Source organism: Engystomops pustulosus, chromosome 1 (genome assembly GCF_040894005.1).
Source record: "Engystomops pustulosus chromosome 1, aEngPut4.maternal, whole genome shotgun sequence".
Lineage (NCBI taxonomy): Eukaryota > Metazoa > Chordata > Amphibia > Anura > Leptodactylidae > Engystomops > Engystomops pustulosus.
Window position 1 is genome coordinate 106753122 of NC_092411.1, and position 27194 is coordinate 106780315.

At 40.5% G+C, this 27194-nt stretch overlaps 1 protein-coding gene across 2 annotated transcripts in view; it reads left to right on the plus strand.

The window, feature by feature from the left end:
- Nucleotides 1-27194, plus strand: part of CNTNAP4 (contactin associated protein family member 4) — a 215702-nt gene that overhangs the window by 121028 nt on the left and 67480 nt on the right. For both annotated transcript variants that reach the window (XM_072150804.1, XM_072150805.1), the window contains 3 exons: nucleotides 754-903; nucleotides 2680-2851; nucleotides 25020-25126. In XM_072150804.1, coding sequence (XP_072006905.1) covers nucleotides 754-903; nucleotides 2680-2851; nucleotides 25020-25126 — 429 coding nt within the window. The remainder of the gene's footprint in view (nucleotides 1-753; nucleotides 904-2679; nucleotides 2852-25019; nucleotides 25127-27194) is intronic.

The following is a 27194-nucleotide window of genomic DNA, read 5'->3' on the forward strand; positions in this document are numbered from 1 at the left end:
GATTTATTACTGCTTCTACGACAGTTTTCTGGCATAGAAGCAGCGAATCAATAGCAAATTCTTGCACTGTGTAAAAATACACCAACTCCATGCCATGTGGACGTGGAGGGGCACAGTGGCTGATGAAGGGGACAAGGGGTTCACTGGTCTTTTCGCAAAACTAATTTTTTGCAATACATATATATATATATATATATATATATATATATATATATATATATATATATATAATTTCATTATATATTATATTCTCCAGCTCCAGCAATTTGACTTGATGAAGACGCCGGGTTGGCGTTGAAACGAGTTGTCAAACAATATTGGCTAATAAATACGCAAAATCTCAACTTAGGTATACGTCCCCCATACACTTCTATGGGCTCACGGCACACATGCGGCACCGTACTGCTCCGTAGCCCATAGAAAGATAGGACATGTCCTATCTTTCTACGGAATACGGCACTGAGCGCTATATATTCCTATGGAAAGGGGTGGGGGTGAGCTACGCTCATCCATAGCTACTCTCCACAGCGCCGATGTAAGCTCGTCGTACTACAGTATGGCGGGCATACATTGTGTGCATGTAGCCTTAAGGAGATGATTAGAGTAGAAGTATAGTAAAGTATAGTGTAGTACTATTCTCTAATAAGAAGTATTACTATTTGTTTGTACTACATTAATGACAATTTAAAAGTGATGTATTTCCCTGTACCATTATGTTAAAATTCTGATGCTTATTTTATGCTGATTTAACAGGTTATGCACTTAATAATGGACAATGGCATTATGTTTCCCTTGTTGCTAAAAGAAATCGTGTCAATCTTATCATAGATAATGATGGATCTACAAGTTTATCTATAAGCCTGCCATTTCAAGTTTCTTCAACAGAAAACTACTATTTTGGAGGTTTGATATGTTATCATTTTGCGGGACGTGGGATGAAATTTATAACACCAGCCTATTATTCAACATTGGCAACATAATAGAGGTCTGAACATTTCTTCCTCTTCCCAAATTGTGATATATACATAATAAGGAAAAATTTTTTTGGTATTTGCACAATCTTAATTGATTTCTGATGTGTACACATGATATACGGTATTTAATTTACTCCTGTGGAAGCAAGTTTGGCTTCATAAAAATATATATTTATACCTGCGCTAACCTTAAAGTGTATAAAAAACACCCTTTGGAACAGCAATGGACACCTATACTGTACACCAATAGCTGTAAAGCAAAAGCAACACCACAATCCTAACAAATTGGACTAAAATTAATTGTCCTGTAGGGAGAATGGTATAAAGCAAACAGTAAGTGTATGTAGTTACCTGTAAGCAAGTGATCGTGTCTGATTCCTTTCACATGGGTATGACTGCAAGTCCAGATACAGCGGTCAATGCTTTTTTCCTTTGACCTGTATATCCCACAAAGGGTCTTGTAAATTGACGTATGTAGTAGTTTGGCTTCATTATTTTCTATTATTGCCTACAAACCCGTACATGGCTTATTCCCCTGTGCAGTTTATATACAGATTAGTCATTGCGTATCAATTAACTATTATTTTTTTAATTAAAAGACACATAAAAAACAAAAAAAACCACAGGAATGAATGAAAAACTAAAGATTAAGTTGCACATGATAAGTGTCCCCCCAGTGAGTGTATTTGTAAGCTTTCATAATAGTGCTGTACTCCATTGCCATTGCTACTTTACACCCTGATTCTCTGTTTTTCTATATTGTTTTATTAATGATCCCACCCTCAAGCTAAATTTTTGATACTGGATATAGCAGTTAAAGTTTGTATAATCCTTGAATAAATTGTACCTTTTAACAATGCAATATTCAAGGATTCATCTATACCTGAACCACCCAATTCCTGTATTGCCTGTAAAACTCACACTTATGATGACTTCAATCATTATGATGGCCATCATGATGAGAACTTCAAAGTATTTAGAATGTCTAAAGCATATTGTAGCCATTGACCCTAGCAGGTGATTGACAAAACTGATGGAAAATGGGACAAGACTATATAATAATGTTTCTTTTAAAGAAAATCTACCATTAAAATCAATCATGATAAACCAATGACTCTTACTCATAGATCCAGACACTGTGACTCATAATCTCCTTCTATAATCAACTTTAACAATTATGCAAATGAACCTTAAGGGCTCTGGTGGGTGGGAGGAAGGATGAAGAGAGTAGGGGAGGGTAGACATATTCTGCTCATTGTAACAGCCTGTAAAGCTGCAGCACTGAGAGGCTATAGAAACACCCGCCAGAGCCCCTCAGGCTCATTAGGATAATATTATAATATTAATCTTATTTTAGAAGGAAGGAAGTCATGGATGACAAACATAAGAAGATTTCACAGTCACAGTGTCTGGATCTGTGAGGAAGTGTCCTTGATTTTTCCATGCTTTATTTTGATGGTAGTTGTTTTAAAATGAGCTTCAATCAATAGAAAGCATTACAGGGTTACAAAGCATTACAAAGCACTACAAAGTATTACAAAGAGTTTAAAATAAACTCATATTCTATGGGCCATATAAACTGGGATAATTCTACCAGTAACCATTCAGTATGTACCATGTGTGTAAAGATCTCCTCTATGCATTTTAATTGTGTATACATGTATATACACTATATTTCAATATAGCTTTATTTTCCCTTATTTAGGTTGTTCCAATTACAGTGTTCCCCATGAATGTGTAAAACCAGTTAGCTCGTTCCTTGGATGCATGAAATTAATTTCCATTGACGCAAAAGTGGTTGACCTTATTCAAGTACAGCAAAGCATGATTGGTAATTTCAGTGAGCTGCAGATTGATTTATGCGGTATCATTGACAGGTAAGGATAAAATGCCTTTCTTACTAAATTTTATTTGAATGTGTATATGTGAGTGCATGTCATGTACAGCACCTTGCATTGATGTCCCACCAGAAAACAATAATGAAGGAAACATATGGATATCAAATTGTAGCAATAGTTAATGTGACAGATGTTAATCTACACTATTATAGTAACTGTCGCAATCAAATATACTTTCTATTAAAATCACATGCTACCTTAATTGTGTAGCATACCATCTGTCTGCCTGTGGATCACTACATATGAAAAGGATAACAAACATAGGGCTTCTGAAGCGAAATCAACATACCTGTAATTCATCCTGGTTATTACAATGTTCCAGCACCATTAGCTCTAAATAGATTTAGAAAGCTGTTAATGGAGGAAAGTGTTACTCTATTTGCATCTGTATTACTGGGGATCAAATGAAATTCATTTCTGAAAATAATTGATGTCGGATGAGACATCCTTCTAGTGATGGATGCGCTTGCTAGCATGTGTTAGGAAAACTAATATACCAAAATATGTTTGTTGTGCTTTAGCTGTCACATAATTCGAAATGTCTCTACTTTTAGGTAGTCATATGTAAAACCAAGGATTTGATAGAAGATTCACGTTATTATGTTTTGTTTACTTTTCGCTGCAATTGCTAGTTATGTGACACTGTGACACAGATTCTTCACTATTCTGACATTTCCACATAAATATACAAATCAAAGAACACACGAGGCTGGCTATACAGCCTTTTAGCAAGCAACTCATAGCAGAAATACAGACGATATGGCAGGAAGGGTGCAGGAAGCATCTATACAGCAATTATTCTGAATACTATATTATAGTGATTATTCTGATGCATAGCTGGCTATTCTCATTTTGCACCCAGCGCCTTTACCTCTCTTTTCATCTCCACTTTTAGTGTTTAAAAAATATGTTGTAGAGATGAAGTTATTATTATATTGTGTAATCTGACCTGTTGACCTTTACCCCTAGTGCCACAGATAACATATAAGGGCACATTGATGAATGTTGTGACTCAAGTGTTACTGTACTGTTCAGGCCAAATGCTGTATTTACTGAACTACAAATTCTACTATTCCAGTATTCATAAACAGATTCTAGGTTTGCAAGTATAAAAGGTCAAACTCCTAGACCTGCTACATTTATCATCTATATAATTTTTAGCAGAGCTCGATGATGTACTGTTTAGCATATTGTAGCTAAGATCTCTTTCAATTCTATGCTACATTTATGTAATTATGGTACAAGCAATGATCAGCTGTTGTACAATTATTGATAGAAAGCAGCCATGTTTATCAACCTGCAGACGACTCCTGTAAGGGAGGTCATATTAGAATAAGGAGAAATTGATGGAGATACAGTCCAAATTTTAATGTCCAAACAAAACAAAGATCATCTATAAAACAGTTCTATGGTGGTTAGTACCTACACACAGTGGTTCAATGAAAGGCAACCAGTAAAGTCTCCAAGAAGGGTGGATGAGAAGAAAGGCTAGCCTTTCAGGTCTGATTCAGAAAAAAGGTTAACAGTTTTATGATAGAGAGGAATCTGAACACACAATGCAATCCTTATAAGAGGCAAACTGATGTCCACCAATGCATAGCTGCCTCAACTCAGATAACACCAAACTTGATTTATATATACCATTTCTATTATTACATTCCTCCTACCCTACTCCGATCACTGTTTCTGACTACCCTGGCAAATCTAGGCCAATGCAATGCATGGAGAAGGGATAAGGGAGGAGTAAGGTAGCAATCACCAAGGGTCTCCTGACAGAGCTAGAATATATCATTGCCCCATCCTTTTCTTGGACTTCATTATATTCCTATATATTTTTTTCATAATTGTCTACACTATTGTGGAACATTCAAATGTTGTCTATACTTTGCTTGTCCTTGAATATATTACACTTGTGCTATACAGTACATTTGAATTGTATTGCTGGGTGCTACTATCTGGTTAAGTCCAGTTAAATAATTAATCTTGTAAAACCTGTTACTGTAAAATTTTATGATGGAGTCATTTTATGCAAAAGTATAACTAAGTAAAACACATTAAGGATTCTGATCAGATGCTTGTTGTATCTGGGGTAGAAGGCTTTTGCTGCTGCTGTAAAATCTCCTTCAGCATTTGAATTGAGGCCTGGTGTTTATATTCTCAAGACCAGATGGCATTTTTCTTACTGAGTTGTTTTAGTAGCTGAAGGAAGGAAGCAGATTTAGACATGGAGATAGAACTTTAATTGGACATTTGCAGGGAAACTTCACATATCCTGAAGAGTTTATGATGCAGTGAGTTTCATAATGGCAGGAAAATTTCTCAAACTCCACTATGTCCTTGTTAAATTCACATATTAATTTTAAACATAAGGACTTTTTATGGTGTCTTTGGACCACTTGCCCTGGTTGTCAGACATGTAGCTGACAAAAACAGTAGTGGAATAGTGACTGGTAACATGGGCTGAATTGCTTTTTAGTTATAACATTTCATGCGTCAATTATGTCCAAATTACTGATTCAAATTGTTAAAATTAACATTTTTCCTAAGAGCTACAATGACAATATTGTGACTATGCAACAAAGTAGTGAAAAATGATAATGCTCTCAGTTGATATAGACTTTACAAAAAAACGGTAAAACATATTGAGATATATCAAGTATAAGGCTAGGGTAGGAAATGCAGAAACTACTCTTTAATGAACTGTCCTGCAGCAGAACCCCCTGTCCAGTAGCAGAGCCCCCCTTAAATATAATAACTTAGTACTTACACCTGGTGCTCACCCCTAGTATCCTCTTCTCCTTGTGGCTCATCTTCTCCCAAAAGCTCTAGCATCCCGGCATATTGCCACCTGATTACCTCCTAGTGTGGCCTCTGCCTGCACTGCCTGGAAGCCAGAGCTACAGGGAGAAAATAAACTGCCACGGTTGTTTCATCACAAAAAATGAACCTTGTGGCTCATCTTCTCCCTTCAGCTTATACTTGAGTATATATGGTAAATAGATGCAGTAAATAAATAGACAGTAAGCAAGAAAGCATGTAGAATTAAAGTAATGTGGGCTACAGGTCATCTTTTGGGAAGCTTGTATGATACCTGGCGTCATCGAAGAAGGTTTTAATAAAAGTATGGTTAAATGATAGTAGCAGGCCAAGTAGATATATAACTCATAATACCCCATTGTCTAGGTATGAGCTTACGTACTTAAGTTTGGGTCTGACAAAGTTTGACCAGACCCGAACTTAAAAATCCTGTTTGATACAGGGTACCACGCCCTTGGGTTTTATTACACAAACCCAAGTGTTAACTGTTGTAATGCCACCAGCAAAAGTCACCAGTGACATTTAAATAGAAACCACCATTTTGGGTAGGAAAGGCACTCCCCATGACATCATTGGACAGCACCAATCCTCCACAAAATGGTGCTGCACCACGCCCCCAGTATGTAAATGGCAGCATTTAAGCAGTTAACACTTGCAGTTGGTGCCAGTACCAAACATGGGCATTACCGGCTGGGGGTTTGAGCCAGACCTGAACCCCGGACTTGTAATACACACAATACAGGTCTGCTCACCCTCCTCCTTGACTTTAAAGGGGTTGTCCTCAGCAAATAGTGGATATTGTTTGTGTAAAGAAAAGTTATACTATTTTTCAATATACTTTATGCAGGCAATCCCCAGGTTACGTACAAGATAGGTTCTTTAAGCTTGTTCTTAAGTTGAATTTGTATGTAAGTCTGAACTGTATATTTTATAATTGTAGTTCCAGACAAATTTTTGTGACACCTGTGTTACATCACATGGCAAGGGACTGGTGTTTATCTGTAGGAAGTTAACACTGAAGCTTCCTGTTTCATGACAGCAGGCAGAGATCTAGAAAAACAAGAATAATTGATAGAGAAAGTATATTGGAAGATGATATAACTTTTTATTACACAAACCATAGCAATAATTTGCTGGATGGTGAACAACCCCTTTAAAGTACACATATAGCAATAATAGAAATCAGAAGGTACCGATAATGATGGTATTGAGATTTTTTCATGTGCTCCCAATTCATTTATTTGCATGTATTTGGGTGTTGTATCATGTAACATATTTAGAATTACTCTCTTTGCTCAACTAATGAACAGTAAACCCCTGCATATTAGGATATACAGTTTGTTGAATAATCTGGAATTTATAAATCATCTAGCTTTTCTTGATATGTTTCTTTAAAAACATTGATGAAATAATATAAGCTTAAATGTCAGTGAAATGAAAAAAAAGCTCATTACAGAGAATGGGTTTTGGTGTCACATTTAGGAGGGGCCGAGCAGTTTGATTAATAGCTAGCATGTTGGCATATAAGTCTTCACACCCTACCGGTGGCGTCATCAAATGTTAACTTGGAATGTAGACCTTTCTCTCGTAAATCAAATATGTCAGATGGGGAAATAGCATTGGTAAATACTTGTGCTTATTGCATTTTTCATCAGGTATGGACTCCACAGCCAGACAGCAAAGATTATGTAGCTGAAGGGAAAAACATATATTTTACCCCAAAAGCATCACAGTAACTTACTAAACAAATTATTTAATTAATTGATTTGATTATACATTCATTTTTGAATTTACATATAAACTATTTTAAACTATTTAAAAGTCAGTTTCTCAATACAGGCAGTCCCCGGGTTACATACAAGATAGGGTCTGTAGGTTTGTTCTTAAGTTGAATTTTTTGGGTCTCTGTCACAATTGTATTTTAAAAATGTTGGGTTGTCATAAGAACCAGGATTAACACTAAAGCTTCATTGCAGACATCATTTATAACTGTTATAGATGTTTATTGTAGCCTAGGACTAAAGTACAGTAAATTACCAAAATCCAGAGGTTCGTTTGTAACAAGGAGTCGTCTATAAGTTGAGTGTTCTTAAGTAGGGGGCCGCCTGTAAAGCATGCCATGGATGGTGTCTACTTTATGTTTTCATAATTTTAAAAATGTCTGGATATTTTATTTTGATGTCACATGGCTTACAAGTCAAAAAAATCAATCAATTCTATATTTTCAAGGTGATTTCAGAATTGACTCTTTTGGGGATCATGTTTGTTTTTAATAAGTTTGAAATATATAATATTGAAAACCCTCTATATATCACTCCATTTCAAAACCCTTCATTTTACAGAAAGATTTTAGATTGATTGCTAACCCTTCAAAATCGTCATAGTACTAAAGCAATATGGAGGTAGCATTAAGAATGGTCGTATTTTGTCAGTAATATATTCATTTAGCTCTAAAACATTTTCATAAAAGATAAAAAAGAGAAAGTGCATCTTAAAATTTTTCATGCAAATTCTCCCAAGTACGGAGACACCCAATGGACATTTTTGGCTTACAGAATTTAGTGGCTTTTAGTTGGTTTGTGGGCACATTTTTGTGAGCTATAAAATGTTTCTTGTGATTGCTTACTTTTTGCAGGATTACTTGCATTTTTCAATTATACTGTTTGGGGCTTGCTATGTCCTATAAATGAAAATGTATTAACTTTTTTTGCGGGGAGTTGTAGTAAAACATCAACTCTATAATTCATTTTTTACCTTTTTTTTATTGGTATTCACCACATACCCTGAATAGCATTTATTTTTATACAACGGGTCAGTATGATCACAGCGATACCAAATTTCAATATTTGTACTTATGTTTGACTAATTTTGTGGAATAAAACATAATGGGGTAGATTTACTTACCTGGTCCTGTCGCGATCCAGCGGCGCGTTCTCTGCGGAGGATTCGGTTCTTTTGGCGATCTACTATGGTAGTGCGCCCGATGTCCACCAGGTGTCGCTGCTGCGCTGTAGTCCGTCGGAGTTCACTGGAGTTCATGATCCGTTGCTGGGTGCAGGTAAGCGCATGTCAAGCGACACTTTTTTAGTGAAAATGGTGGCCACGCCCCCAATTTCCATCGTGTACATGCCAGCGCCGATGCACCATAATCCGATTGCGTTCGCCAAAAACCAGGGGCAATTCAGGGAAAATCGGCAAAAAACGGTAATATTCGGGTAACCCGGCGGAAAAACGCCATTCGGGTCCTTAGTAAATGACCCCCAATGTGGGGAAAAATGTATCATTTTTGCATCGCCATTTTCCAAGTGGCATAACACTTTTATTTTTGGTCTATGGTGCTGGTTGAGAGCCTAATTTTGTGGGACATGTTGTACTTTGCAGAACTATATTAATAAAGTTCTTGTCACTTTTTTTACATTTTATGTGGGACAAGTCAACATTTTTGTTGTGTTTTAAAAAAGAAAAAATGATGTTCACCTTGTGGGTTAATTAATTATAATTTTGTTTTATTGTATCGGTCATTACAGCCAGGTGGATACATTATATGTGGGGTTTGTATTGTGATTTTCACTCTTTTTTGCTATATGTAAATGTTATTTGTATTGGGCTTTGGTGATTTTTAAAATTTATTTTGTTTATTTTCCATTTAAAAACATTTTTTTTTTACTTTTTCATTTGACTTACTATGGGATCTTACCAAGCAATCATTTGATTACTTGTTCATTATAAAACCCTGCAACACATATGTTTTGCGTGTATTATAACTATGCAATTGCATAGGCCGACACAGTGCCTGTAAGGTTCTCTCTGTGACAGAACCTTACAGGCATTTACTATGGACAGCCCTGGGGTGCTAGATGAGACCCCAGGGTTGTCATAGCAAACAATCGACCCACTTAAAACGCTTGAGGGGGCACTTATAGAGCAGGAAATCTTGTTGCAGGCATTTAAATGATGTGGTTACGATGACCACATGCTGTGGTTATGTTGACTGCGGATCACTCGCAATCTGAGCTCTCTCTGAGTTACAGCTGACACCTTGATGAGCTGAATTGGCATGAGCTCTTCCCTTTTGTCCTGGTATTGTTCTCAAATACTGGTAATACTTTTGAAAACTGAATAAAATTTAATACGTAAAAAAAAGAATTGGCATTGGCTCCAAGGTGCATTGTCGATATCCATGCCATAATTGTACACCATAGAGCAGCAACAGGATGAGTATGCCAGAGAATGTATTACTAAATAATTCCTGAAAATTGGTGAATACCATATGCTTTACATTTGGATGAATTGAATGTTATTTTGTCTGTCTACCTTCAAATTGTGCTTGACACTTCTGCGCTATACAAGTTTAGTTTTCATACTCTTCTCAGTATAGTTTTTTTCAGCTTAACACATCAATAATATCCTTATGACCTTAAAGTGAGTTGAAAATTGCTTTTTCTTTTCATCCTATGTTTACACTAAATCTCCCTTGACTTTTATTAGATCCCTAAAACAACTTTTCAACCTAGAGAAATCTGTTTTAACTTAGTTCAGCCCTTAGGAAAAATGGTTTGTCCTTGAAATCTCTTCTTAATTGTATTGCAAAGGACCAATAAAACAGATTTATTCTTTTAACAGAAAAATATAATTTACAGTCCTCTATTTCAATGAAATAAAAAGAACAAGGCCTTTAATGCAAGTACTACCGGTATCTGTTTTGATTCTGTAGCTGAAGTTATGTATAATCTGCCATGGAATATTACAATGAGTGTGTTTTTCATAGATAATTGTACTGTCTATAAAATTATACATAATTAACTGTAAATTATAGTGTTTCCTTGATCTGTTATGTTGTACAATATTATAGAGGGAAAATCAGTACAGTATTATAGGGGAGAAGAGGGGATATGTATAAGTAAATTTAAGCTTCATTCATCTTTTAAATAGAAAAGTGGCCATTATTTAGCCTGAAGTCTCTTTACTGTAAACATTTAGAAAGCCTGTAATCAGGGAGTAAGAGTTCTCCTTGCGGAGACTTTGCCAATTGAGATCACCTTGCAGGCGTGTGAAGAATTGCAGGCATTGATGCTCCACTAGGGCATTCTGGGAAATATGCAGATAGGTTTTCCTGGATAGGACAATGAAAACCACGCCTCTTTTACTACCTTGGAAGTATGTTAAAAGACTGCAATCAGAAATGCAATACAGACCAAAGCTAACCGTATATATTTGCCACAACCATAAATGGGAGACACCTCTGAGGACAACATTTTGGAGCTTTTGGAAACCCAATCTCCTTCTCCCCTCAACACTTGTTTTTGAGAAAAGTCATGAGACCTCTATAAATAGTAAATGCTTGTCTGTAACTGCTGAAATTAGTAGGTTCCACAAAATTACATCTAATATCCAATACAAGCTCTCTATATTGAGGGAGGGTCAGTCCAGTGTTGACATCACACCAGCAAATAACTAGTCAGATAAACTGAAATATGTGAGCTGTAAAATATATAACATTTATGACAGCACTACATCTATTATAGATCTGCACATATCTGAAATTGGAACCTAATTTCATTTTACATATCTTGATATTAAGAAATGATACACATTTATGTTCTTTCTTAAGTTAAAACAGTGATAGGTTAAGAGTTAAAATAATAATTAAAAATATTGATCTCATTTGGTAAAGAAAGAACAAGTGCTGTATTGAGTAAAAATGTGTATATTGATTAAAGAAGGAACCATTCATCCATCTTGATGTGCACCTTTGGAATGTGGCTCGGAACACAATACCCGTATATAATAACAATTCAAACTGGTTGTTCTATAAAAGAAAAGGAATTTAACCACTTACTACAGCTCCTCTTTTGCACATTAATGACCTAGCTATTTCTCTCGGGTTTTTTGTCAATGCACCTGTATAGGGGCTAATATTTTGCATAAACCTATAGTTTTCATTTGCAAAAATCCTGGGTTTCATATGGCTTTTTGATTGCTTTTAATATAATTCTTTATGTGATGGATTATGTCTATGGATTATGTTGATCCAAGCATTGTTTTCCTTTATTTTAATAATTTCTTTCCTTTATTCATTTTCTAGCCTGGATTGTCACAGGTGTGGAAGTACCAAAATGTTTGTGCATTTACTTCTTTTTAAAACAGTATGTTTTTACATTATATAATTACTTTATTCTACAAGCAGACACTCATATGAGATCACTTGAGCTATTGTATAATACAGTTGAAGTGCAGTGTATTATAATATCTGTTACTTGTATCTACTAGGCATGGCTTTATAGGAAGTTTATGCAGGTAACCCTGGGATCTCTCAAAAGATACCTGGCTGTCATGTGACATCACCCTGTGATTGCAGTAGCAGGGTACCATGGGTGATAGAGGTAACTCCCTCCCTGTGCAGCCAGTAAGATACTCTGGTTCACATTTAACTGGGGTGTATAATGGGTTGAAAACCCGGGATCAGAACTTTTCAAATGCCAGCTGCTAGCAATGATGTATGAATGTAATAACATATTGGAGCACCTGCAGACACAGTGCAGCACCTGATGTCCTTCAAATTTCTTCTGATGCTCCTCCAGAGAAAGCTAGTGAAGAAGTACCCTAATTCCCACCTCCCTGTAAAAACTGATACAATGATTGTGCAGGGGTTAACGAGTAGTTTTATCCATCCTGACATTTAAATTTTGTAAGTACTTAATTTATAACTTATACTTATAACTGTGGTAAAAATAAGTAAAATAGCCATAAGTAGTTGTACTTTAATTACAATTTAGTGATAGCGAGCCATAAATTCACCTCACGGAACACCCCTGAGCCAAGAAAGGATCTACCAGCATGGAATGCTTGTGTGGCACCCAGCAACCCCAGGTGGTCCATGTTTGTCAAAAGACTGTAGGGAAATTTGTGTGTATGGAGAGTATGCATTGCACATTTTCTGGGCAAGGGATCAAAGGATGGGAATGTTTTGTGTGCTTCTTTCCAGCCAGAAATGATAACCAGAGACAATGGAAACTCATATTTTTATTAATAACTTGAACTTAACTCATGGTTGTGATCCCCCATTTACAGGATAGGGATAAAGAGAACCCTTCAGGCAAATTAACCTCCTAAACTAAATATAGTTTCATAAACTGCCCTTAGAAAGCACTGCCTCTATCTCTTCATTGTCCCTCTACATGCCTCTAAACTTAAGCAATGAGGTCCTAAAGCTGTATGCAAATGACCTGTGAGATGTCTAATGAGTCATTATCATATTCAAGCTGTTCAGCTTATTCATGAGTGGGAGGCACAGCCACACCCCCAGTGCTTGACTGACAGGCTATATAATGATGTGAGGTATAATGGTGTAATGGCTTCTCCATGTGCTTCCTAGTGCTGGCGACCATGCCCCCTGCAGCCTGTGTGTGTGTATAAGAGAGATACAACTGCTCCAGGCAGCCATGTTATAGCAGAACATGTCAGGTACATGTGTAGGTGATGTCTGTTTCTCACATGTGTATTACGAGGGAGAGCATGTCAGCAGATAAAGCACAGACACTAGTAATGCTTTACTATACATTACACACAGAAATGAGCAGGGGGGGGGCAGGGATGACATCTCTGCTTCTGAACATATGACCAGCCTTATTTACATAATAAAGAAAAGAGGATTTTACAATGATTAATATATGAATTGACTAGATAAAGACTGGGATGGAATCCTTGTGAGCTGCTCCAACAGGTAGAGGTAACAGAAATAGTGACAGAGACCTGGTGACAGGTGTCCCTTAAGGGGATTTGATGTAGCTGCCTTTTAAAATTCAAGAAGTTAGCTATTTGGAAACCTGGTCTCATCATGGAACACCCTTGATTTTAAGCCTAACTACCCCAAGTTTGGTATGGGGTGAGAAGTAACTAGATACCCTGATGACTGAAGGCAATGGCATGGTTGTGACATTTTCTGATCAGAAGTTATGGTGTTTTCATCAAAATCATCTACAAAAGTACCTCCCCAAAGGCATGGAGTAATGTGAATCTCTCCCTTTCAGTTACATCACAGTCAGGGAGGTGGGAGCAAAAACCCACTGGATTTAAATTTGTCCAGGGGGCTCCTTTTGTTAGTGTTTTGGGGAATTAATTTCACATGGATAGGCTGCCCAGAACTTCTTCTGGGCGTGTATAACGTGTATAACTGGAGGTATTCCATTAGTAAGGTTATCCGTTTTGATTCCCTTTTTATTTTTACAACTGTTTGTATATATTGTATGTACCGTATATACTTGTGTATAACCCGAGTTTTTCAGCTCAAAAAAATGTGCTGAAAAAGCCCACCAAGGCTTATACAGTAGTCTATAAAAAAAATAAACTTACATACTCACCTTTCAGTGGTTCCCAATGCTTACCGCAGCTCCTCTTCTTTCTTCTCTCTGCTGTAAAAGCCGGCAGAGAAGTGGCGATGCGCTCTGCCAGTCAGCGCACATTATGATGTAGTCACAGGGGTGTGACTATGGTTTGGATGCATTTTTAAAACCAACATGTGACTTCTCTGTGTTACATACTCCTCAGATCTTGGCCCCCACCTTTGTGCACCTATACAGCTCCTCCCTCCTATGTATATATGTCTTTACATTGGGCTGTATTTTAAAAATAGCAAATGATTTTAATGAATGTTTATTATAACAAAAGCTATATCTGAATAAGTCTTGGTAATTCTTTTTTTATCATATTATGCAATTAAATTGGACTGGACATGGGTTATAATTAGAGATGAGCGAACACTAAAATGCTCGGGTACTCGTTATTCGAGACGAACTTTTCCCGATGCTCGAGTGCTCGTCTCGAATAACGAACCCCATTGAAGTCAATGGGAGACTCGAGCATTTTTCAAGGGGACCAAGGCTCTGCACAGGGAAGCTTGGCCAAACACCTGGGAACCTCAGAAAAGGATGGAAACACCACGGAAATGGACAGGAAACAGCAGGGGCAGCATGCATGGATGCCTCTGAGGCTGCATAATCGCACCATTATGCCAAAATTATGGGCAACAGCATGGCCATGACAGAGTGACAGAATGATTTGCACAAAAACAGAGTGGTGTGTAACAAATGTCCACATATAAGCCAAAATGTAGCTCAAAAATATACAATTTTTATTAAACAAAAACACCATAAAAACACTTAAAAAAGGCATGTACACATAACATGCTACATCAGGGTTTGGTTATGATAACACCAAAAATGTACCCCTCCACAATATCCCCATAACAATAAGGTTGCAACAGCCAAAAAAGTGCTCATGGATCATGTATAAGCAGCAGTGCTATTGAAAAAGATACATGCGGGTAATACATAAAGGCTGAAATGAGCCCGATATCCACAGAGTCATAATAGCACTGGTATGTGCTCCTATTACCTAATTGCTGGCCTGCAACAGGGGGTAGAGTGGGCTAGAGCCCCACGCGTATCGCCACGTCCGTGGCTTCCTCAGGGGTAATGAGGTGTTGCTAGTGTGAAGGTATATATACAAAAGTCATTCAGCTGATCAGCCTATGGCAGTGTTTCATTAGTATGCACCTGTAATCACTGTTGCCGCTGCCGCGAACCTCCCACGTCGTCCGCGCGGTCCCGCGCATGCGCAGCTACCCCCGCACCTCCACCTCCATTGCGGGGGAACTGCGCACGCGCGGGCCACACAGATCTCGCGAGAGTTGTGCCGCGATCGTGGCTCAGCGAGTAGGGCTAACATCGATGCTCAGATTAACATGCAAAGGGAAGAAGAGTTTGGCATAAAAAGTGACAAGTGCATTATCCGGACCTGGGGTTTGTCCTGAGTAAGATGGGATATTAAGTAAAACAGCTGGGTTTGCAAAGAGACCTTATATGTGACATATCAATACGCATTATAGACATATGAGAGGGATAAAAACATATGTGTATGTATATCTCTGCTGGTATAAAGTACATATATAATTATGAGCAAATCATTAAATATATATATTTTTTTTGGACAAATAAGAGAAAGACAATAGTTAATAACAGTGATATGCATAAAGTGACTTGTGCTGGCCTTGGTCTAAAGTGCTTGGTGATTGTTCGGTTTCTTCAAATTGATATGATGACTGTGACATTTCTTAGTGCATTTCATGTTTGAATCTGTGCTGATGTGTTTGGAGTTCGAATGGAGATATTGCAGTGCCTAAAAAGAAAATATGTATCAAAGGAAAAAAGAGAAAAAAAAATGTGATTAAAAACAAAACCAATCCAAGAGTGATTAATTTCCATGAATTAAAGTGTTTGTGAATTTTTATTTGTGTGAGAGTATGTGCTATTATGTCCAAATTGTAAATGTTCATGTTGACACACTAGTGTATTAATAAAACAATGCCAATATACACAGATGTATGTCACATGTCCCAAAGTAGAAATAATTTTTTGTTTCTTATTTTTTATAAAACCCAGTAAAAAGAAATTCTTCATTGAGACCTCTAGGTGCCATAGATTGTGTTTGGAAGATCCATTTGGTTTCTTTTTGTAGTAATAGTGGGGTTTTGTCCCCCCCTCTTATGTTGGTAAAAATTTTTTCCAAACCCACCACCTTGATTCCTCTGCACTTACCCCCATGATGACAGTGGAAGTGCGAAGCCACTGAGGTAAGACTTCTGTCTCTGTTGAAATCCCGTTTTGCCATGGAGATCGTGGATAGATGCTTTTGTATCCTCTTTCGAAGTTCCTGTGAGGTCTGTCCTATATATATTTTGGGACAGGAACAAATAATGGCATAGACCACATCCTTTGTACGACAGTTGATATAATGTCTAAGTGGATATTTCTTACCATCAAATGGATCCTGGAGATAATCTGTTGAGACCATGTATTGGCAAATATTGCAATTTCCGCAGGCATATGTCCCTCTTATTCTGGTCCCTCCTGTTGTAGTAGTGGGACGTTTGAAGTGACTTTTTACCAAGATGTCTTTGAGGTTTCGTGCCCTTCTGGATGTGATCCTTGGTTGAGTATCAATGTAGGTTTCCAATCTGGATTCGCTCAGGAGGATATTCCAATTTTTTCCTAACACCTGATAAACGTCTCGCCACTGATTGTTATAAGTTGTCACAAGTCTGACCTTGTTTTCTGAGGTCTTGATTTTTGGTTTCAGGATGTCTTCTCTCTTCGAGTTCTTCGCCCTCATGTATGCTTTTGATATAATTTTCTTCGGATAGCCCCTTGCTTTCAGTCTAGTTGTGAGTTCTAGGGCATTACGTTTAAATTCCTCCTCATTGCTGCAATTTCTACGTAGCCTTAAGTATTGACCCGTTGGAATACCATTTTTTTGGTGTCTAGGGTGAAAACTTGTGTAATGCAGTAGGTTATTGGTGGCCGTCTTTTTTCTGTATAACGTCGTATCGATACGGGAATTTCGTATTGACAGTTTGAGATCCAGAAAGTCAACCGTTGTTTCGGAAATCTGTGGGACCAGATAGATGTTGTATGGGTTAGTGTTCAGTTCTGTTACAAAGTCAAGACATTCCTGATGCGTCCCTTGCCAAAGCAAGACAATATCGTCTATGAAGCGATACCAATGTAATACTCGGAAACACCACGGAAATGGACAGGAAACAGCAGGGGCAGCATGCATGGATGCCTCTGAGGCTGCATAATCGCACCATTATGCCAAAATTATGGGCAACAGCATGGCCATGACAGAGTGACAGAATGAAGCTAGATAGCATCTAAAACATCCAATAATTGACCCTGACACTATAGGGGACGGCATGCAGAGGCAGCGGCAGCAGGCTAGAGAGTGTCATGGCGACATACCCTAAATGGACTCAGGCTTCAAACCAATGGGTGGCAGAGAGGAACCAAAGGAGGTGAGCAAGAAGCGCTCAAATAATATCGGTACATGATAAAAGTTTGCCAGTATATTTTGTGGATTACACAGCAGGGTGGCGACAAAGTTAACATGGAAGCCATGAAAACAACCCAAAATTCTGCCTGACACAGCTCGTTTGATAAGGGGACGATGTATGGAGGCAGTGAACTAGTAGTAGATTAAAGGTGCTGCAGTTAAAACTATGTTAGTTGGATCTTGGCATGGAGCTGGCGCTCCGCTGCCAGGCGAGCTTTCGCCAATCCAAGCCCCTGTCTATAGGCTACTCCCCAAACAGCACTTCTAAGAACCTTTTGTATAAGATCAAGTGTAGTAGCGTTCTTATAAGTTTAGGATATGCCGGGTGAGGGGAATGTAAACAGATGCGCAAGAAGCGCTGAAATAATATCCCTAAATGGTAAAAGTTTGCAAGTATATTTTGGGGATTACACAGCAGGGTGGCGACAAAGTTAACAACTTTGATGTGGAAGGCCCTGTAATAGCTCTTGGGCGGTGTGCCTTTTATCGCCTAGGCTCAGCAGTTTCAGCACCGCCTGCTGTCGCTTAGCGACGGCACTGCTGCTGTGCCTAGAGCTACCGACTGATGGCGCCATGCCCACGGATGGTAATTCGGAGGAGGAGGAGGTGGAGGAGGGGTGGGAGGAGGTATAGTAGGCCTTTGAGACCTGGACCGAGGTAGGCCCCGCAATTCTCTGCGTCGGCAGTATATGACCAGCCCCAGGGTCAGACTCGGTCCCAGCCTGCACCAAGTTAAGTGTAGTAGCGTTCTCATAAGTTTGGGATATGGCGGGTGAGGGGAATGTAAACAGATGCGCAAGAAGCGCATGATGCGCATGGAGCTGGCGTTCCGCTGCCAGGCGAGCTTTCGCCAATCCAAGCCCCTGTCTCTAGGCTACTCCCCAAATAGCACTTCTAAGAACCTTTTGTATAAGATCAAGTGTAGTAGCGTTCTTATAAGTTTAGGATATGCCGGGTGAGGGGAATGTAAACAGATGCGCAAGAAGCGCTGAAATAATATCCCTAAATGGTAAAAGTTTGCCAGTATATTTTGTGGATAACACAGCAGGGTGGCGACAAAGTTAACAACTTTGATGTGGAATCCATGAAAACAACCCAAATTTCTGCCTGACACACCTCGTTTGATAAAGGGACGATGTATGGAGGCAGCTATATGGACGACTTTTGGAGGTAGCAATGGAGACAACGTGTGGAGGCTGCTATGGAGACAATTTAATTTGGATAGTGCCTGTATGTGGCAGTCCCAAACATTTTTCAAACCAGAGGAGCAGGTAGGTGGCCCTCCAGTAAAATGGGATAGATTGAGTGCCTGTATGTGGCAGTCCCAAAAATGTTTCAAACCAGAGGAGCAGGTAGGTGGCCCTGCAGTAAAATGGAATAGATTGAGTGCCTGTATGTGGCAGTCCCAAAAATTGTTCAAACCAGAGGAGCAGGTAGGTGGCCCTGCAGTAAAATGGAATAGATTGAGTGCCTGTATGTGGCAGTCCCAAAAATGTTTCAAACCAGAGGAGCAGGTAGGTGGCCCTCCAGTAAAATGGAATAGATTGAGTGCCTGTATGTGGCAGTCCCAAAAATTGTTCAAACCAGAGGAGCAGGTAGGTGGCCCTGCAGTAAAATGGAATAGATTGAGTGCCTGTATGTGGCAGTCCCAAAAATTTTTTAAAACAGAGGACCGGGTAGGTGGCCCTCCAGAAAAATGGAATAGATTGAGTGCCTGTATGTGGCACTCACAAAAATTGTTTCAAACAGAGGACCGGGTAGGTGGCCCTCCAGAAAAATTAAATGCATGAAGTACTATAGCAAGAGCCAGTGGGCCCTGTCAAAAAATAGCCAGTTTCCTCTGCTTTAGTGTACAAAGAGGAGGAGAAGGAGGAAAATGAGGAGGAGGAGGAGGAGTGGATCAATTATTCAGGTTGAGCTTCCTTCACCTGGTGGAGATTGGAAATTCTGAGAAATCCAGCCTTTATTCATTTTAATAAGCGTCAGCCTGTCAGCGCTGTCAGTCGACAGGCGTGTACGCTTATCGGTGATGATGCCACCAGCTGCACTGAAAACCCGCTCGGACAAGACGCTAGCGGCAGGGCAGGCAAGAACCTCCAAGGCGTACAGCGCCAGTTCGTGCCACATGTCCAGCTTTGAAACCCAGTAGTTGTAGGGAGCTGTGTGATCATTTAGGACGATGGTATGGTCAGCTACGTACTCCCTCACCATCTTTCTGTAAAGATCAGCCCTACTCTGCCGAGACTGGGGACAGGTGACAGTGTCTTGCTGGGGTGACATAAAGCTGGCAAAAGCCTTGTAAAGCGTACCCTTGCCAGTGCTGGACAAGCTGCCTGCTCGCCTACTCTCCCTCGCTACTTGTCCCGCAGAACTACGCACTCTGCCGCTAGCGCTGTCAGAAGGGAAATACTGTTTCAGCTTGTGCACCAGGGCCTGCTGGTATTCATGCATTCTCACACTCCTTTCCTCTCCAGGGATGAGAGTGGGAAGATTTTGCTTGTACCGTGGGTCCAGGAGAGTGAACACCCAGTAATCGGTGCTGGAATAAATTCTTTGAACGCGAGGGTCACGGGATAGGCAGCCTAGCATGAAATCTGCCATATGCGCCAGAGTACCAACGCGTAAGAATTCACTCCCCTCACTGGCCTGACTGTCCATTTCCTCCTCCTCCAACTCCTCCAACTCCTCTTCTTCTGCCCATACACGCTGAACAGTGAAGGACTCAACAATGGTCCCCTCTTGTGTCTCGCCAACATTCTCCTCCTCTTCCTCCTCATCCTCCTCCACCTCCACCTCCTCCGATATGCGCTGAGAAACAGACCTCAGGGTGCTTTGGCTATCAACAAGGGAATATTCTTCCCCCGTCTCTTGTGACGAGCGCAAAGCTTCCGACTTCATGCTGACCAGAGAGTTTTTCAACAGGCCAAGCAGCGGGATGGTGAGGCTGATGATGGCGGCATCGCCACTGACCATCTGTGTTGACTCCTCAAAGTTACTCAGCACCTGACAGATATCAGACATCCACGTCCACTCCTCATTGTAGACTTGAGGAAGCTGACTGACCTGACTACCAGTTCTGGTGGAAGTTGACATCTGGCAGTCTACAATCGCTCTGCGCTGCTGGTAAACTCTGGATAACATGGTCAGTGTTGAATTCCACCTCGTGGGCACGTCGCACAACAGTCGGTGAGCGGGCAGTTGGAGGCGGCGCTGCGCTGCCCTGAGAGTGGCAGCATCTGGGCTGGACTTCCTGAAATGCGCACAGATGCGGCGCACCTTCGTGAGCAAATCAGACAGATTGGGGTATGTCTTGAGGAAACGCTGCACTATCAGATTTAACACATGGGCCAGGCATGGCACATGTGTCAGTCTGCCGAGTTGCAGAGCCGCCACCAGGTTACGGCCGTTGTCACACACAACCATTCCCGGCTTGAGGTTCAGCGGTGCCAGCCACAGATCAGTCTGCGCCGTGATGCCCTGTAATAGCTCTTGGGCGGTGTGCCTTTTGTCGCCTAGGCTCAGCAGTTTGAGCACCGCCTGCTGTCGCTTAGCGACGGCACTGCTGCTGTGCCTAGAGCTACCGACTGATGGCGCCGTGCCCACGGATGGTAGTTCGGAGGAGGAGGTGGAGGAGGGGTGGGAGGAGGAGGAGGCATAGTAGGCCTGAAACACCTGGACCGAGGTAGGCCCCGCAATCCTCGGCGTCGGCAGTATATGAGCAGCCCCAGGGTCAGACTCGGTCCCAGCCTCCACCAAGTTAACCCAATGTGCCGTCAGCGATATATAGTGGCCCTGCCCGGCAGCACTCGTCCACGTGTCCGTGGTCAGGTGGACCTTGTCAGAAACGGCGTTGGTCAGGGCACGGATGATGTTGTCTGACACGTGCTGGTGCAGGGCTGGGACGGCACATCGGGAAAAGTAGTGGCGGCTGGGGACCGAATACCGAGGGGCGGCCGCCGCCATGAGGTTGCGAAAGGCCTCGGTCTCTACTAGCCTATAGGGCAGCATCTCCAGGCTAAGCAATCTGGAGATGTGCACATTAAGGGCTTGGGCGTGCGGGTGGGTTGCACTATATTTGCGTTTCCGCTCCAGCGTCTGGGGTATGGAGAGCTGAACGCTGGTGGATGCTGTGGAGGATCGTGGAGGCGACGATGGGGTTTTTGTGCCAGGGTCCTGGGCAGGGGGCTGACTAGCAGCTGACACAGGGGAAGGAGCAGTGGTGTGCACGGCCGGAGGTGAACGGGCTTGTTGCCACTGAGTGGGGTGCTTAGCATTCATATGCCTGCGCATACTGGTGGTAGTTAAGCTAGTAGTGGTGGAACCCCTGCTGAGCCTGGTTTGGCAAATGTTGCACACCACAGTCCGTCGGTCATCCGGTGTTTCCTTAAAGAACCTCCACACTTCTGAAGATCTAGCCCTCGCCGCAAGAGCCCTCACCACGGGAGCTTCACTAGTTGACAGTGGCGCTGATGCACCAGCTCTGGCCCTGCCTCTCCGTCTGGCCCCACCACTGCCTCTTCCAACCTGTTCAGGTCGAGGACTCTCCTCCGTCTCAGAAGCACTGTGTTCACCCGGCCTCTCAACCCAGCTTGGGTCTGTCACCTCATCATCCTCCGATCCCTCAGTCTGCTCCCCCCTCGGACTTCCTGCCCTGACAACAACTTCCCCACTGTCTGACAACCGTGTCTCCTCATCGTCGGACACCTCTTTACACACTTCCACTACGTCAAGAAGGTCATCATCACCCACAGACTGTGACTGGTGGAAAACCTGGGCATCGGAAAATTGCTCAGCAGCAACCGGACAAGTGGTTTGTGACTGTGGGAAGGGTCCAGAAAACAGTTCCTCAGAGTATGCCGGTTCAAATGCCAAATTTTCCTGGGAGGGGGCAGACTGGGGGGGAGGAGGCTGAGGTGCAGGAGCTGGAGGAGTGGCGATTTCGGTGACATGGGTGGACTGCGTGGAAGACTGACTGGTGGTGGACAAATTGCTCGAAGCATTGTCAGCAATCCACGACATCACCTGTTCGCACTGTTCTGGCCTCAACAGTGCTCTACCACGAGTCCCAGTAACTTCAGACATGAACCTAGGGAGTGTAGCTCTGCGGCGTTCCCCTGCTCCCTCATCAGCAGGTGGTGTCTCACCCCGCCCAGGACCACGGCCTCTGACCCCTGCAGTAGTTGGACGCCCACGTCCCCGCCCTCTACCCCTAGCCCTCGGGTTAAACATTTTTAAAATGAGAGTTATAACTTTATTTTTTTTTTTACTTTTTTTTGTTTTTTTTTGTGTTTTTTTTTTTTTTTGTGTTTTTTGTTTTTTTTTGAGTTTTTAAAACCAAACAATGCTATCCTATTGCTATGGCTATTTTCTAGCCAAGTATCAAAGCACACTACTATGCCAGATGAGATGACACTGAGTTATTGCCTAATAGAAATCCAACCCCTACTGAATTTTGCCACTTCGGCCTTTGCTATGGATATGTGCGCCACTAAGCGCAGAACACAGCGGTCGCAAGTCTCACTACAAATTGCTCAGAATTGGCAAGTACATGCACTGCAGAAACTACAGCCACCAGCAGATCAACCAGAAATCAAATATATAGAACGCTACTGTAGGCTTCAAGAAGCTGTTTGTATTCTCCTATGGCTATTTTCTAGCCAAGTATCAAAGGAAGCACACTACTATGCCAGATGAGATGACACTGAGTTATTGCCTAATAGAAATCCAACCCCTACTGAATTTTGCCACTTCGGCCTTTGCTATGGATATGTGCGCCACTAAGCGCAGAACACAGCGGTCGCAAGTCTCACTACAAATTGCTCAGAATTGGCAAGTACATGCACTGCAGAAACTACAGCCACCAGCAGATCAACCAGAAATCAAATATATAGAACGCTACTGTAGGCTTCAAGAAGCTGTTTGTATTCTCCTATGGCTATTTTCTAGCCAAGTATCAAAGGAAGCACAGTACTATGCCAGATGAGATGACACTGAGTTATTGCCTAATAGAAATCCAACCCCTACTGAATTTTGCCACTTCGGCCTTTGCTATGGATATGTGCGCCACTAAGCGCAGAACACAGCGGTCGCAAGTCTCACTACAAATTGCTCAGAATTGGCAAGTACATGCACTGCAGAAACTACAGCCACCAGCAGATCAACCAGAAATCAAATATATAGAACGCTACTGTAGGCTTCAAGAAGCTGTTTGTATTCTCCTATGGCTATTTTCTAGCCAAGTATCAAAGGAAGCACACTACTATGCCAGATGAGATGACACTGAGTTATTGCCTAATAGAAATCCAACCCCTACTGAATTTTCCCACTTCGGTCTTTGCTATGGATATGTGTGCCACTAAGAGCTAAACACAACGGTAGCAAGTCCCCCTGCTAATTCCTCACAAAATGGTAAAAGATGCAAATTAAAATAAAAAAAGTAGAACGTTATTGTAGCCCTAAGAAGGGCTGTTGGGTTCTTTGAGAATCACTCCTGCCTAACAGTAAGCTAATAGAACACCCTAACGCTTTCCCTGACCAGCAGCAGCTCTCTCCCTAGCGGCATCCAGAGACAGAATGATCCGAGCAGCGCGGCCAGCGGCTAGTCTATCCCAGGGTCACCTGATCTGGCCAGCCAACCACTGCTATCGACGTGTAAGGGTACCACGTCATGCTGGGTGGAGTGCAGAGTCTCCTGGCTTGTGATTGGCTCTGTTTCTGGCCGCCAAAAAGCAAAACGGCGGGAGCTGCCATTTTCTCGAGCGGGCGAAGTATTCGTCCGAGTAACGAGCAGTTTCGAGTACCCTAATGCTCGACCGAGCATCAAGCTCGGACGAGCATGTTCGCTCATCTCTAGTTATAATTATTAATAGTTATATGGCAATGTTTTCCTAGTTATTTATTTTCTTTGTCTGAATTGACCTGTTATACAACACTGTTTAATTGGCTGAAATATCACTGGTCTATTTCACAATTCTAATAAAATATCTAAATGTCCCAGCTTCAAAATAATCTAGTTAGTGGAGAACAAAACTTTTAATTAGGTTTCTGCAAAATGCAATTCTGGCTGAGGTGTCAAGGAGCAACTACTAAATATATTGGTTATAATGGTTTTATTCAGTCAATTATGATCTATGATTGATCAGATGTAATCATGTCTTATAGCAGACAAATTCTTTCCACATGGGTCATTATTGTGTGTTATATTAGAGTATTAAATTATGATCCACAGTATAGCTGAGAATGACATTTACAGCTGTGGTTATGAAATATGCTATCACTTTTGTTCTTCTTAATGAGCTGCTGCCAGTGCTTTTTTATTTTACATTTCAATTTTACTTGAAATTATACTAATAAAATATGCTTTCAGTTTTTCATATGGAGCTAAGATTGTTGCATGGATTTTCATCTTATAAATTGCTAATACAGAAATGTTGTTTTTCAGATGTTTTCCAAATTATTGCGAGCACGGAGGAATATGCTCGCAAACATGGAGTGATTTTTACTGTAATTGCTCAGACACAGGATACATGGGAGCAACTTGTCATTATCGTGAGTACTTCAGTTATAAAAATATATGGCAAAATAATACTGTCATTTTCATATACTCTGCTACAGTTGTGTGTAATTGTGGAAAAACAGAAGTTACTTTCCAGGAGCTTTATTATCTGTTGGATGCTAAAACTTAAAGCTTTTTTTTACATTTTTTTATTTAAATCTAAATTATTCTGGTTATTTCTTGTACTGATTCTTACTCTCTAGTTAGATCAATGCTGCAGTCAAAATTCTACTTACTATTGTTTCCGACAAAGCAAATCGACTGTCACTCTTGTGAGTGAAGCCTTTCCTTCTTTAGTTTGAATTATTCATTTCTTTAATGACTGATTATATTTACAAGCCCTGTAGCCTTTACAGTGATGTTAAATATCCTGCAGCTTAGTATATTAAGATTATCCATATTTTAGAACGTGTCTGAAAGCATTGGATATGACACCTTAAAAGGATATGATAATTAAAGGTCCTCACTCTTTCGGATTACTCAAGTGCACAATCAATACCAAGGAGCGGACAAAAGTCAGCAGGCGTTTACATGCCTCTCTTTCGAAAGAGTAATGAGAAATCTAATGCATGCTACAGGTCCACCCATCTCTATGTGGCATGCCTAAAGAAGGGATGCAACCGCCTATGACAACAATAACAAAAAAAAAATTCTATTTTTTAAATGATTTTTTAAAACATCCCCCCTTTCCCTAAATTGCATATAAAAATAAACAAAAAAAATCAAACATGTTAGCTATTCCAGTGCCCCAAATGTTTTTCACCCTTTTGCCACCCAGAAAAAAAAGTGATCAAAAGGTTGTAGAGTCATCCAAATGGCATCACTGAAAACATGATCCCGTCCCACAAAGAATGACACCTTAACCAGCTCCATAAACGAAACATGGTTTCTGCAATTTATATTATATGCTTTATGATATAAAAACCTTTGTTGGTGAAGATGACTTGATATCTTTGCCAGTGTGGATTGGATGGGTTGTTTTCGACATCAGGTGAGAATTTTATGTCAACAGCACCTTTTTGAGATGAATTTACTTGTACAACATTGATTTCACCTGTTATATGCATAAAGCTAACTTCACACTACCACTAGAGACTATTCAGCGGTTTATTACTGAACATTTTAAAAGAAATGAATTAAAAAAACTATTTTCAAGATAATATGCAATTCTTTTATTAGCTGAGAAAAAACTGGTTGGTGATGTATAAGCAGCCGAGAATATTTATAATGAGATTGAAAAGGAAGCTATTTGACCCTTATAATAAAAGAACTTTTATATATTTGAGTATTTGTGCGTTGCCTGCTAACCTTATTCTTCATTTATTCAATGTCATGCATTAGAATGTGCTACTGTGTTGTCAACACCACGAAAGTAAAGTACAACATTGTTCATGGTGCTTTTATTGTACCAGTGACATCTCAACAAGATAAAAAAGTGCCACAGTTTACAATACATTAGAGACATTGAGATCAAGGGAGAGGAAAGTTTGCACAAACAGTGCAACATTCCTGCTATAATTTAAAGCTAGATATGAGCTCATGGAGCATAGTAAAAGCCGCACTTAACAGAACCAATTATATTCGACTTTTATAGTTTGTTTATATATGTTTAGTGTTCAGGGATGAATAGTTATGACATGAAAAAAATTGCTGCTACCTAAGGGAATATGACAACTTTAGTGATTAAGTTATAACCTAAGATGGGACCTTCTCAAAATGTCACCAAGATACACTAGACTACCTTGGTTTTAGTCTCACGATACCCCTCCTCAAGGTATCCCTTCTCATTATGCAGATCCTTAACTTCTTCAGACTCAGTGTGCTCAAACAGAGGCTCTGGCCACAAAACTCTTCTAATGGTAAATTCTTGTTACTAAAATGAGAACATACTTCACATGCTTTCATGTGCCAGGTCACATTGGACTGTCCTCAACTCTCTGCCCTTCCAGCTAGAGATTCTAGCTGACACCACTTGTAAGGCAACATCTCTTCTGAGTTTATGGAATTGTTAGAATGCAAAATGGCTTTTCAAGGGTACCTGCCACCAGGGACCTCATTTTC